Genomic DNA, 13531 nt, shown 5'->3' on the forward strand with positions numbered 1-13531 from the left:
GAATAAAAGAGAATGCACACCTATTCCCAAGCTAGTTTGCAAATGTCAGATTTGCATTTTGAAGTAATTCTGTATATTTGAACACTTCAAGTCGTGAAGGTTAGAAGCATGTCTTAGGAGGCTTAACCTTGAGATCTCTAATTTACAGCTTTAGTAAATTCAGTATTGCTCCAAAATGAGTTCGAAAAAATATTTAATTCAGGATTGCATTTAGGTAAGATAGTCAGAGAATGTAACAAAATTTATAGAATTATGAGAGTAGGTAAAACAAATAAAAATCACTGAAGATAACACAAAAGCTCTGATTTAGATGCCACTACAGTTATGATCTTGACTTTTGGTCTATGAGGTATGCAACAAGAGTGTTTACATCATCCTAAGCACATAATGCACCTTCAAATGTGTCTACTAGTAAAGACTGTAGTCATGATGAAATCTCGGTGAAAATATCACTGCTTGGTTTGGTTTGTGGAAGAAAAAAAGATCATTGCACAGGTTGGTCACTGGAATATATATAACAGGAAAGTCCAACATGGTACAACACTGAATATTATGACAATTGCCACAATGCTTTTGTCATTTGGCCTTTTCTGCAAATCTAGGCTGTAGTTTACCGTTCAGTATGTTTCAGAACCTTCCAATGCTTGTACCCCTCTTATGGGTCTCTTGCAGTCCTCAGAAAGTCAGCCACCTCTATTGCCTGGCAACACAGGTCGTTTAAATTGGTAATGTGAGGAGTAGGTGGAGGAAGAATTCTCGTGAAAATGTATTTGGTGGCTCAGCCTATAGAATCCTTGCAAAAATGTATTTGGTGGCCCAGCCTATAGCCGCACCTGCAGTATTAATCCTTAAACACATACTTGACATTTGGCGGTGGCAGGTCAGAAGCTGCTGCAGTACTTATAGATGACCTGGCCACTTCATGAGAGGTGCTGCTATTATGGACTTAAATCTCAAGTCCAACAGCTTGGAGAGAGGTCAGAAGCTTGCAACATTCAGCTTCGACATCTCTAATTCTCTTTGGGAATAACTACTCCTCCCAGACCTGACCTCACTGCCTCTTAAGTACCCAGTTATTACCATAGGAAGGCAGTCAGACAGTTCAGTCATCACTAGGCAACAAGTGTACCACTCTGATATCTGAAATCTTGGTGATGTGACTCCAGACTGAAGCGACTCTTAGGGCATCCCCCAACACTAGATGTCCCATCATGACTCCTGGATTCATTCTGGTGTCTCATCTTCAAGATCCACCTTTGGCAGGACTTTTATGTGACATCACCTCCGTCCATCACAAGCAGAAGCTGTAACAACAAGGGACCACAGCCATGTCCGCAGCATTCCTGCAACCCTAGCACAACTCCATGAGCCTCCTGCAACCCAAGCACAATTCTAGGAGCCTTCTGCAATCCAAGCACTTACCAGTAGTGGCTGCATGCTCCAGGAACCTCATGCTTCCCAATCACAAACCAGCATCCACCACACACTTTAGAAGCCACAATAGTGCCACACCCACTTCCTAAAGGAGCTCCATGTCGATTTGGCAGCCATGCACCTCTCTCATGAACTCCTGCTTCATCTGACACCTAATATTACCAGCATCACAGGACCCCTGCCAACCTCGTCTTGTATCTCTCGATCTACCTTATTACTTTTCCTCTTCTTCACCATAATCTTGTACCTCTAGTAGCCCATTGCCCTCTATTGCCTCACCTTGTGTGTCTCATCCAATAAAGCATTGTTGTTTAACCTTATTTCAGACCCTCTCATTTATACCATTCCAACAAACCCTCCCAGAACCCATTAAAAGCCCATAATGGCCCTCAATCAATATTTCAACCCAAAAATCATATTTTTCATTACAAAACAGCACTTATCTGAGATTAGCAAGGTGTATTACCCTTTAGAAAAATATCAGAAGTTGCAGGTAATTCCTTAGGGCATTTTTAGCCGAAAAAACTTTGTTTTAGAATTCAAATATAACAATGAATCCCTTCTATATTTGAGTTAATGATGAAAAATATCTTGTAATGCTTCCCTAAGCTTACAAGTACTCAGTTATACAAGGCAAATAATCACAAGAATAATGAAATACTTCATTACAGCTTTTAAATACCTCCCACCCCATATTTCAACCCCACAATCCCTTAAAAAATTCCTCCGAGGTTATAAAGGAAATCTATTACCTGAGTAAAATCCCAAAAATTGCAAGTATTAGTTCAAGGTACTTTTTAGTCCTAAAATCTTTTTGTTTTTAAATTAAGTTATAATGAAACCTTTTTGTACTTGGACATAATCATGGAAAATATCACAATGCTTCCCCAAGCCAGTAGATGCCTTATAAATATGAGGAGAATGATCGTAAGATTTGTAATTTTCCTGCTCACTTTAGTATGTACTACTGCTGCTTGCAAATCCTTTAATCATACTAAAAAAAAAAAAAAAAAAAAAGTCAATGAAAATGTAGCATATTTCATCTAAATACTGGCACACACTTGATAAAAATAGTTTAAAATACAGCAGGTCCTGGGAACATGAATTAAGACATTATGAAATAATTTTTTTTTATTTTGTCCTTAATGCCCATGTTTTACACACACAAATATGTACAACATGTACGTAAGAAATGTATCAAACTTACCTGGTCTATAATAAAAATTTTTTACATCTATGTAACCTTCCCTATATGGACAACCTTAATTTCAGTAATACATTTAGAACTCCTGCTCCTCCTAAAGTAGACATCAGTAAAACCTCCAATTTATTCAGTTAAGGTGGTGGTGTGGTAATTATATTTTTTTTTATTACAATTTTTACTAGTGTGTATTTCAAGTATCCCATAGTTGGCCCATCCATTATAACTGCTTTACAATTTCGTACAATCCTTTTCACCTTATATCTTTTCCTAAAAAAAAAAAAAAAATTACACAAATGTACAGCAGGAGACAAGAGCATAAGTCATAAATTATCTCTTAAATACTATACTGAGCTTCAGCTAAATGGAGGTTCTACTGAATTGAGACTCTATGCAAGTGATCGTCATTTGTTAAGAGTACAAGCATCAGTATTTTTCACGATAAACTTTATACATATACATATATAATCTATTTGGCTGGGAATCACAGTACGGTTGCTGGGTCCAACCTCGGTGCAACGTCTCACTCGTAGATTGGATTCATTCAGACACGCCAGTCATCACGTGTGAATCTGATTCATCAACATAACGGCTGGGGTTCATCACAAGGTATCGTTCCATCTATTGTTTCGTTTTTGTCCCTTACAACGCAATTCATGGCTGACATTTTACATCTGCTGATGAGCCATTCCATTTGATACCATGTTTCGAGTTATGATTCTACATCACGGCATATCATACTTATAAGTGGATAATGATGATAATGAATCACAAAGTTATATGTGACCCTTTGATTCCTGTTCCTATAAGTTTTACTACTACTCGACGGCAGGTGATTGGGTGGTTCTTTGGGCTTAAGACCTGTTAACGGTCAGCTTTGTTATATCCACAAACCGTAAAACCTTTAGCATATCCTATGAGGATAGTTCTAAAACCACATACACTCTCAAATATACATATAGCTCATCATTACTTGACAGTAAATAGCGAGTTTCATTACGGTGCGTAGTATATTATGCCGTCACTTCAACGAGACTTAGCATGTTTGGCGGAAAAAGTAGTTTTCCAGAGAATCTGAATTAACTCATCCCTCTTCCAACATGCCAGTTTCCATCATGCTGTCTGCATATACGTTCAACAAACACTCGCATCATTCGGAAGGTTTCCGATATATCACAGTACATCGCCTTTGCCTTTAAGCGTTATAGGACGAGTTTCGTTTCTGAGTCATAAAATTATGCCAAAATTGTCATTATTTACACGAGGAAAAAACTTCGGTCTATACGTTACCTATTTTTCTTGTCAAACTCGCTCAACAAATTACATCTAAAAAATGTTCTACAGAAGTCTTATTGTACCATCAAACTAAGTACATTGTGCGATGAAAGGTATATCACAGTCATATATTTCAAAACTCGTTATACCAAATATATCAATTATATATCAAGTAGAACACTCTAATCATAGTCCGTAATTGGGTACGTTTAACATCTTTATAATGCCGACTCAGTCATCGAATCATGAGCTTTACGACCTTATAAGTATTTAGTGAAAAAGGTTAATGAATATTAACCCTGTGTCAAAATAGTTACAATCTGTATACAATGTACATCGCTTGTTTCGAAGAGTAAGCATAGTTAACATAATACTGACAAGCTTCATATGTATTTCTAAGTAAATGGATCAGTCGTCTACATTTTACGTGACTCACGGTAAAAAAAATATCGTCCAGATCAAACATTTAGAATTCCTTTGAGTCAATAATTGTATCGATCAGTTTCTGTCATGCCTCATTTTATCAGATTAGCAGTTCGAGCTGTGTTACTCATACTAAAGCCTAGTTAAATCACAATGTAATAGTATGTATAAATCATGTACAATAAAATACATTAAGAACTCCATGAACACTTGGTTAAAGACTGGAACCCTCACCAACTACTTGATAAACGCTTTGTAAGTACCCTTGCCTTAAAGGAGAATGTTGGTTAACGTGTTGCAACATTATATAATTCGGTATAATAACCAAATAAAAATCAGAACTGCCTCTGGTATGTGGTTTTTAAGATCGCGGCCGACACAAAGTGACAATTCCAACGTAATTTTTGCTCTGAAATTTTATAATGCCTGCAAGAAAGGCAGTCAGAGAGTCTGTCAGTCTTGCTCTCTGCTAGCATCATTAAATTCCTACCAACATGTCACATGACGGAGTCGAGGTACATGTTCTTAATATCCATCACTTAGATCTAAGGCTCACTCTGCATGCTGGGACTGATGATCTAATTAAAACTTATACCTCTGAAGAAAAACTCTGGGTGTACCTGTATGCTAGACAAAAACGATCCACGAAGAACTTGAAAAAAAAAAAAAATATAGGCACCAGCCATTTCGTCTCCTATTATATCATGCAAGAACCCCGTATTTATGGCTCCCCACACGATCGATAGACACTGAAATGTTCTGGCCAGACTTAATCTGCTCTTTATACCATCAGAATTACTCTTACACCCTTGAACACATCGTACTTCGACTTGTAAAAATCAGCGAATTCAGAGACATCTACAGTAGGTACATATATAACTACGTTTACTGTAAATAATTCAATCGAAATATGACTCTTTATGTAAGTACATTATCATAGCTAAGTCCTGAACCTTTTGTGCAGTGTTCTCTTCTGCGTTACCACCCAGAGCATGGATAAGAATGGAAAAAGAACTCAGAATTAATAATAATGATAATCACATATAACTAGCATGATCTTTCTCGCGCAATCATTCATGCAACTGCACTCTAATAAAAAAGCATATGTGACTGATGACACGTTAATCGTATGCTTTGGGAACGATGTTGCTGCTTTAATGATTTTTGTTTCAAGCCTATTACGCTGCAGCGGATCTTATTCATTGAGGGGATATATCTGTCTCCTACAACTAAACCTAGCACCAACGTGGTCATAAAACAGCAGCAGTTATGAGGATCCAGAGAGTTATCGTTCCGACAGCCAGGGCTTGCTGTGGCCCTACCCCGTTGCAATAGTTGTGGGAGCAGTAGCAGATAGTAGCGGAGGTGCGGCGCCCGTCCTGCTCGTCACTGTAGCACTTTTCCTCCACCAAACCCTTGGCCGAGTTCAGGAAATCTCGGCCTCCACAGTACCGTTCCGTTACCATCGCCCCTGCATTTATAAAACACGTCATCATTGTATTAAGGAGATACTATTACTACTGTCGTTAGTATTAATGTAATCATACGCTCTAAAGGTGATACTGACTCACCCGTGACCCTGCTGAACGTCTCCTTCTTAACGCAGTAGTTGACATCAGGAGAGCAATGCTCAGTGGCCGACGTGTCCAGGCTGAAGCAGCGGTCCTTGGCACGGCACTTGTAGCACACCCGCTGGTCCTCTGGCGACAAACATGTATAAGTATTAGTCACGGAGTTATGTCGTCTTGCGGTCGATGAATAACAAGTCTAAGAAACATGGTGACTCTCTGACGGAAAGATCGAGGCAGCTGAACAAAGTAAGAAGCACGAGCTCTGAAAAATTTTCTCTACCATGTTGAAGAAGGAATGCTTCTCTTTAAGATTCCTTTGTGATAGTAAGAAGAAATATTCACAAGCGTCCAACGATTTAGGCGTATTTTTCCATTCAGGGCAATACTGGTCAGAAATCACTTTCTCCGTCCGGCCTTCATAATGCAAGACGCGCACTACAAGCAAGATTATAGTTAATCAGCTATTTTACACGAGTACATAACGATTTAACTATGAGGACATTACATAGAAAATTAAAATACAGTTCATGCCGTATTTCACGGTCTTTAAAAAACAAGACCTTTTCAGCTTCCAGATTCAAGTACAAGAGCCCAGTAATACCTTGCAGAACATTGCACCACCATCAAGCGAAACGGAACGTTCAGGTTGTAGGGCATCGGTCAAGGGCCGGATACAAGCTCTTTGCTTAGCCTAGACCAAGTAAAAGTGGGGTCTCCATATTTGGCTTTATACTGATTATCCTATTTCGTTTCTCAAAAGAATGTAAGACGTATTAATACATGGTGTTTCAGTGCAGTGTAGAAGCACTGTATATGTATATACAAAGTACATCAGTATTCAAATAATACATTAAGATAGTCTGTGGAGTCAGGCGCGTATTCCGGATTTGGTTGCAGGGGCCGAACTGTATGAACTGTCAAGGGGAGTCCCATTACGTGTATCGTGGGGAGGGCGGCGCCTCACCGTCCCCTTCCCCGTAAACACGCCACTGTGTGGAGGTCGGTAAGTAGTACGCAGACAGGAAACGGACACACAGACTTATAGCCCTCAGTACGATCCGAAATAAGATGTTTCTGGCTTCGGTATTCATAAGTTTCCATTGAGGTGTTAAATGTACCAAATCGTTTTTGTGGCGCACGCTTTATAAGATGTATTGACCGACAGTCGCTACCCAAAATGTCATCTTACTGACAACGCCTTGACTGTGTCGCAGGTGGCCGCGTGTGACCTTACCTGACCTAATAATCCACGGGGAAATGTGTTTGGTGGCCCAACCTACGGCCTGCACTTGCAGTGTTAATCCCCGACACCCACACTCGATGTTCGGCGGTGGGAGATCAGAAGATCCCGCTGTAATTATAGATGACCTGACCCTTTCCATAAGAAGAGCCGCTCTCAGTCCACCAGCATGGAGAGAGGTCAGATGCTTGCGTCATTCGGCTTCGACGTCTCTTGTTCCCTTTGGGTATAGCTACCCTTCCAAGAACCTGGCCTCGCCAGGTCTTAAATACCCGGGTATCATCGTCAACAGGCAAAGGCCCCGTGTGGGACCAGGCGATCTTAACAACAGGCATTTGTAGACTTTTTGAAAAATCTTAGTTAATAATTGCGTTCATCACAAATATACTACGTAAATCATTTTTATTGACGAAAACGTTTAGCTTGCAGGATTTCTGATATACAATCATAACGATGTACGGTGACATATACAGTGAGGGTACGGATGTTTGTGTCAGGATGTATCCATCACACTTATCATGGACACACGAAAGATGTGTGAGCGAAAGGATTCATCTTGACTCGAGAATCTGAAACATGTGAATCACTATCATACTTTCGACTCTCAGATCGCCTTTTTAGACTTTAGATTCTGATTTACAGACACAGAAGAGTACAGATATATTTATTACCTCTATGACAAGCATTAGGTGCCCTCACACATGACACCTTGTGGCTTCGTACACACTAACTGCGAGGCTTCAACGTATGACAATATGTGACCATATGAAACACCATGTAGCCTTCACACATGCGACACTAAGTGACCTTCATACATGTGACACCATGTGGCCATCAGACACATGCCACCATGCTTTTTTTTTTTTTTTTACGTAGATGACAGCTTTTGGACTTAAAAGACATGCGAGCAGAGCAGTTGAGGAACTAAATAAAATTTAATTTGAACCTGCGTGAGGTGAAATGGACCTGACGTGACTTGCTACAACCTGGAACAAAGCCTTAGGCAACATTTTACAGTGGTTCATCGTGATTCCTGCTTCAAACCCTTCTTTAATTACTGTTACTAAGCAGGTACCGATGTATTTTACGCTCTCAGTGGCAACGAAATATTACCCAGTCTTTATTATATGAACTAGAGTTTCGCTGGCGTCAGTTTATCACATAAGCTCATATTGGCCATGCATTGTTGTGAATTAAATTTTTCAGTTGGACGTTAACAAGAGAGAGAAGGATTCATTTGTGTACAATATAGATAAGTTTTCGCCTCTACGCTTGTGACCTGAAGTTCGTTAAGGATCATTGAGGACGGTGGATAGTGTGTCGCTGCTGCAGTGGTGGTTAGCATTACTGTATCGTTACGTCACCTCTGGCCGTTGTGTAAGAGGATATTTATTCACCATTCACAGAACGCTGATTAGTGTCCCGTTACTTGCAGTTGACGAGAGCATCTTACTGGTAAGGAAGGTCCACTTACGTGTTTAAAGTAACGAAGCAGAGCAACTATTTATCAATAACAGACATCCATTACAGTACATTAAATCACCAGAACGCTAGAACGCTAGAATTTTCTTATGCCAGTTAAAATTACAACATAACGGATGTATGGTCAGTATCTATATGTCTTTTCTGGCGTCTCCTGCACTTCCAGACAATGGTTTGCTCCAGAAAGAAATTGTAAAGACAATGTCGACAATATCAATTTCGACATTACTTGACAAAGCCAATGTAGGGAACTGTTTTGTACATTAAAAAGCTTTGACGAGAGCAAAGTAGGATACCTTGCCTTCTCCCAACACTATACGACACTATCATTCAAGGTACTATGTCGCAAGAGCGGAAAAGCCTCCGTCTTAAGTCGCTTCCTAAGACCTTACATGGGTGAGGTCCCCATTTGTTGATATGACGCATCGAAGCCACCACAAAGTTGTAAGGCAACTTCCATGAAGCACATAGGCGCTTACTGTGCTCAGATTACATATTCATCATGCATATGCCACTCAAGGGTAACATTCACTTCAATAACTTGTTAGTTCTGTAGAGCTGAAGGGCGATTATGCACAACATGCAGTCAGAATATGGATATTTTTTCCCCTCACACGTTTCTTGTACTGGGATACCTGTATGTCCTGGTGGAGACAGCACTAGCAGCACCAACGCAACACCGTACAGCATCTTCCTTCTCAGGGACACACACCACGTCAGCCCCACACTCGCCACAATCCTACTGGCGCCACCATATACACCCTCACTACCACTTGCTGGGATCTTGACGCCTCCCCAGAGGCAGGAGAGCAAGGCCTGGGTTGTGTGGACGGCACACGTGGTTTCAACGTACTGACTCACTCACAGGACTGTCCCAGTGCTGGTGTAACACGCCACTGGAAGGAAGAACGGACTCACAGAGGTGACACATTCGTCAATTATTTCTCGACTATGTTATACTCAGTGTTACACGAGAGGAAAACAATTTTCAAGCTGAGATCAGGAAGCATTTAGGCAAAATCTGTCTTGTTCTCATGGAAACAAGGACCTAGTAACGTAAAGAAATATATATGAAGGGTTTAATTGGAAGCAAATACATGCTGAAGATGATGTTAACGTTCTGCGTTTTCCCAGAATATACAAAGTTAGCAGGACGGTGCAAGGGGCGATATTATGTCGTTGTTCTTCGATACTGTGGCATCGCTTGATTTATACCTGTCGTTATATAATACATATAATCGTGAATAGTTTGTCTTACAGTGAGTGTCTACTCCTGACGGAAAGATGCTGAAAGAAAAAGAAACGCGAACGAAACTTAAAGAGCGTTGAACTTCACGGTCGGATGGTCCATCGTACCGCTCAAGGTTACGTACTGCTGCCCCCGCGTCCTGGAGAGAGAGAGAGAGAGAGAGAGAGAGAGAGAGAGAGAGAGAGAGAGAGAGAGAGACTAAGGAGATGGGTTGAGTTGTGCTAAGGCGGCGGGTTCTTGGAGATAGGGGTAAAGAGAATCTTACGGTGCGGTGTAGGTTTACGTAGTTACTGTGGTCAAGAACATAAAACAAAAAACACGAAAATAGGGATATCAAAATAGTATCTATCATTCGGTGATACACAAGCAATTGTTAGTTGTCCCCACTTTTTTTTCTTTACAAACTTATGTAAAGTTTAGAGCAAACGAAGATAAACTGCTTCTGTCTTCCCCTGATTTTGTTGTCCTAGTTCTCTAGTTGTCCCTACTTTAATTTTTAAACACAAAATTGAGTACAAAAAACGAATTTAAACTGCTTCTATGTTCCCAAATAACATAAACTGCTTTTGTGTTATCCCAGTAACATTAGAGCTGTACAGAGTTGATCTCATCACAAACATCTTAGATATGATTTTTTTCTTAACAGGCATCTCTATGTTGCTAGTGGCTGAGACCAAGCGGTCTCCAACCGTCATTTTTCGGCCGAATGTGGCGAAGAATTCTACATATGCGGCAGTGAGTACGACGCACAAAGTATGTGATGTGCAGCCAACAAGCTCGAGAAGATGAGCTTGTTTGATCTTATGAATTGCAATAAGAGTAAACGAGAGACTGTGGTAAGCGAAAGAGGGAAAGACTTGGGAGTAAGGCGAATGATTCTGAAAGAATCATATTGCGTTGTGATGATAGACTTGTCTTGCATTTTATTGCTCATTATTCACTGTATCATCTTAGGTATTGAAAGGTATAGTTTTATATTGGCCTTTTTGAAAGTAAACAGCCTCATAATGTATTCATGCTTTGTTCTGTATATCACTGCATTCCTGATTAGTCATTTCATGTTATGATCCTTCGATATTGTTCTTTACAGATGTGGCATGATGCTGCATGTTGCAGTTGCCACCGATCACCGATTACGTGCTGGTGAATGGCCGACTCGTTCCTAAAGATTGCAGAGCTATGGCCTACACCAGGCAAATCGGAGTTTAGTAGACTGACATTGTCAGGGATGGTCGGGTGTAGTAGCGTCAAGGGACAACGGAGTGACAGTGTCAGGGATGGTCGGGTGTAGTAGTGCCATAGGACAACGGACTGACAGTGTTAGGGATGGTCGGGGTGTTGTGAGCGGATGTAGGTGTCGAGGGACTAACACTGTCAGGGGATAGTTGGGGTGTGGGCGGTGAGGCCACTGATCTCTATGTTAATAGTACCAGATCCACTCACGGCAGAGGTGTGGGTGGGAAGACCTGCACCAGATCAGGTCTTGTGTGTGTGGGTGCGTATATATATATATATATATATATATATATATATATATATATATATATATATATATATATATATATATATTTATATTAATGGACTCTGCCACTTGTGGTTACACAGCGAGTGAAAAAGCCACCTCCGCAAGACTTCATCATCATTTTGCTGCTTCTGGCTGTAGCGCAACATTGAAGCTTCAGGAGCTCCATAAAAAGAACACATTACTGCAATTTATGACCTGTAGCCCTGCCCGGTGGACATGGCCGGCTTACTGAGCGCTAAGGGAGCCCCATCACAGGTAGAAGGGATTCCCTGAGACAGTAGGGTAGAGTATATATGCTATTATTCAAATAAATTCTTCCAGCACATTAATGTTATCACTAGCTTCCTTGGCTGGCTTGGACGTAAATGCTTCGGAAGCCAAGCAGACAGTATTAGTTAGATAAGGTGCCCGTTGTTCGAGGCACAGTGCCGGTTGTTTTGGGTATGATGCCGGTCGTTTCAGTTATAGTACCAGTAGTTCTAGGTACAGTGCCGGTTGTTCTAGGTATGGTGCCAGTTGCTCCAAGTATGGTGTTTTTTTAGGCACTGTGCCGAATGCAATAGGTACGGAAACGGCATGTAATATTTTCCAAGAATACACTGAAAATCATCTCTTTTGAATATGGCATTATCATTATAGATAATAGTAATGAATATTATTAAAATTCGTTTTATTATCATTATTACACAAACAGGTTGTATTTATACTGCCTCACGGTCGATAAGGTAGCTGAAGAACTCGGCTTCAGATACAGCTCAAAACAGATATCAAGTAACTAAAGTAACTCTTCTTGTAATTCAGACCTGTGTAGCATCTCCAAATGAGAAAGGATTAACTTTCTGGAATTCAGCAGTGCAAAAACTCAGTTTCCTCTTATGTCTCTTTTTAAATGTCACTCATTTCCTTCTCTTCTTTTTTAAAATACATTTAAATCCTGCAATAACATAAGCATATTAGGCGTAACCATATCCTCGACTCTTTTGGAAACCCTGCTTTAGAAACATCACAAATTTGCCTTCCAAAACCTGGATATATGTGCCGTAATAATTTTTCTTGAGTAGCTATTCTCTATCTACAGGGTTGTATTCGCCATAGGATTAAATACTCTTACTCTAAGGCGCCTTTTCCTTCACCTCTAATAGTCAGAGTGGAATCAAGACCTTCAGTTCGTTAATTCTCAAGTTATTGCCTCTTTCTAATCAGTCATTTTTTTTCTTGTCTATCGTGATGTTGCTGCCTTCTCCCTGTTCTACCGTTAGAGGGCAGCGCTCGTATCGTGAGCCGTCTATATATGTCCCTACCATCCTGTATTTCACCGGTGGCAAGTCTGGCTGCTGCTTCCCATATTTTCTTTTTGTGGAAACTGGCCACACAAGGATTTGCCGTGATCATACCTTCTTCCCTCGAACAGCGAAGCTGTGGATTTTTTTCTATTTTTCGTCTTTCCCTCTTCTTGTAAGAGTTTCGCCGTTAATAGGTAGGTCTACGAACACAAACATACACAGCATACTGTAATACGTATCCTGGAAACCATTAATTTTCTACTGTCATGCAACCTTTTGAATCTTTGTTGGATGTTTGCCTTTTCCATGTCTTCATATGCTGTATTTCGTTCATCGACAACTCTTTTCAGATAAAAAGTTTCTCTACTTTTATATTATTTTCTTCCTGAGTTTAATGCTATGCCCCTTTGGTTGTTCTATTCCTTCATGCTTTAAAGACTCCTTATAACTCAGTTCTCTTACTCTTGGTGTCATCTTTGTTACACTTGCCTCAGGTCTTCTATTAGCTAGCTCCTTGTGCTTCTTATGGTGCAGTGACCAAACTTTAGAAGCATATTCTGGTTATGACCTAATACAGGATGTGAATTTTTCCTTATCCATAAACCTGAAAGGAGCTCTGTTAACCAGAAGCAAATATGTAGGTTATTATGTTGTCTGCGGACACATATTTGTTAGCATGGTCAATGAAAAGCAGGAAATGAGTGAAACTTGATCCTTACACCACAGGTGCGTCCTGCGAAGGCGACGAACTGATCAGATTTTGGGATAAATTTTTGCATAAATTTAAAGAGCTTTTTTTTCTTTCTTGATACAATCGTACCTTTATTCTGCGCTTTAGTTTCATTTAA

At 40.2% G+C, this 13531-nt stretch overlaps 1 protein-coding gene across 1 annotated transcript; it reads right to left on the reverse strand.

Annotated features, from left to right (window-relative positions):
* Window positions 1-286: 286 nt before the first annotated feature.
* On the reverse strand, window positions 287-9517 carry LOC139761618 (uncharacterized). The gene is made up of 3 exons (XM_071685879.1): window positions 9262-9517; window positions 5905-6033; window positions 287-5804 (listed from the first exon to the last, which is right to left on the reverse strand). Exons 1-3 carry the CDS (start codon window positions 9314-9316, stop codon window positions 5584-5586), a joined length of 405 nt encoding a protein of 134 aa, XP_071541980.1. The 5' UTR covers window positions 9317-9517; the 3' UTR covers window positions 287-5583.
* Window positions 9518-13531: the final 4014 nt, after the last annotated feature.

This window comes from Panulirus ornatus, chromosome 41 (genome assembly GCF_036320965.1).
Source record: "Panulirus ornatus isolate Po-2019 chromosome 41, ASM3632096v1, whole genome shotgun sequence".
Taxonomy (NCBI): domain Eukaryota; kingdom Metazoa; phylum Arthropoda; class Malacostraca; order Decapoda; family Palinuridae; genus Panulirus; species Panulirus ornatus.

Excerpts from the sequence above, each read along its gene's own strand:
- LOC139761618 (XM_071685879.1), bottom strand. The coding sequence starts at position 9,316 with ATGCTGTACGGTGTTGCGTTGGTGCTGCTAGTGCTGTCTCCACCAGGA. Across the intron at positions 6,034-9,261 it reads GTCTCCACCAGGACATACAG|AGGACCAGCGGGTGTGCTAC; the intron begins GTATCCCAGTAC and ends GTTTGTCGCCAG. Across the intron at positions 5,805-5,904 it reads GACGTTCAGCAGGGTCACGG|GGGCGATGGTAACGGAACGG; the intron begins GTGAGTCAGTAT and ends TTATAAATGCAG.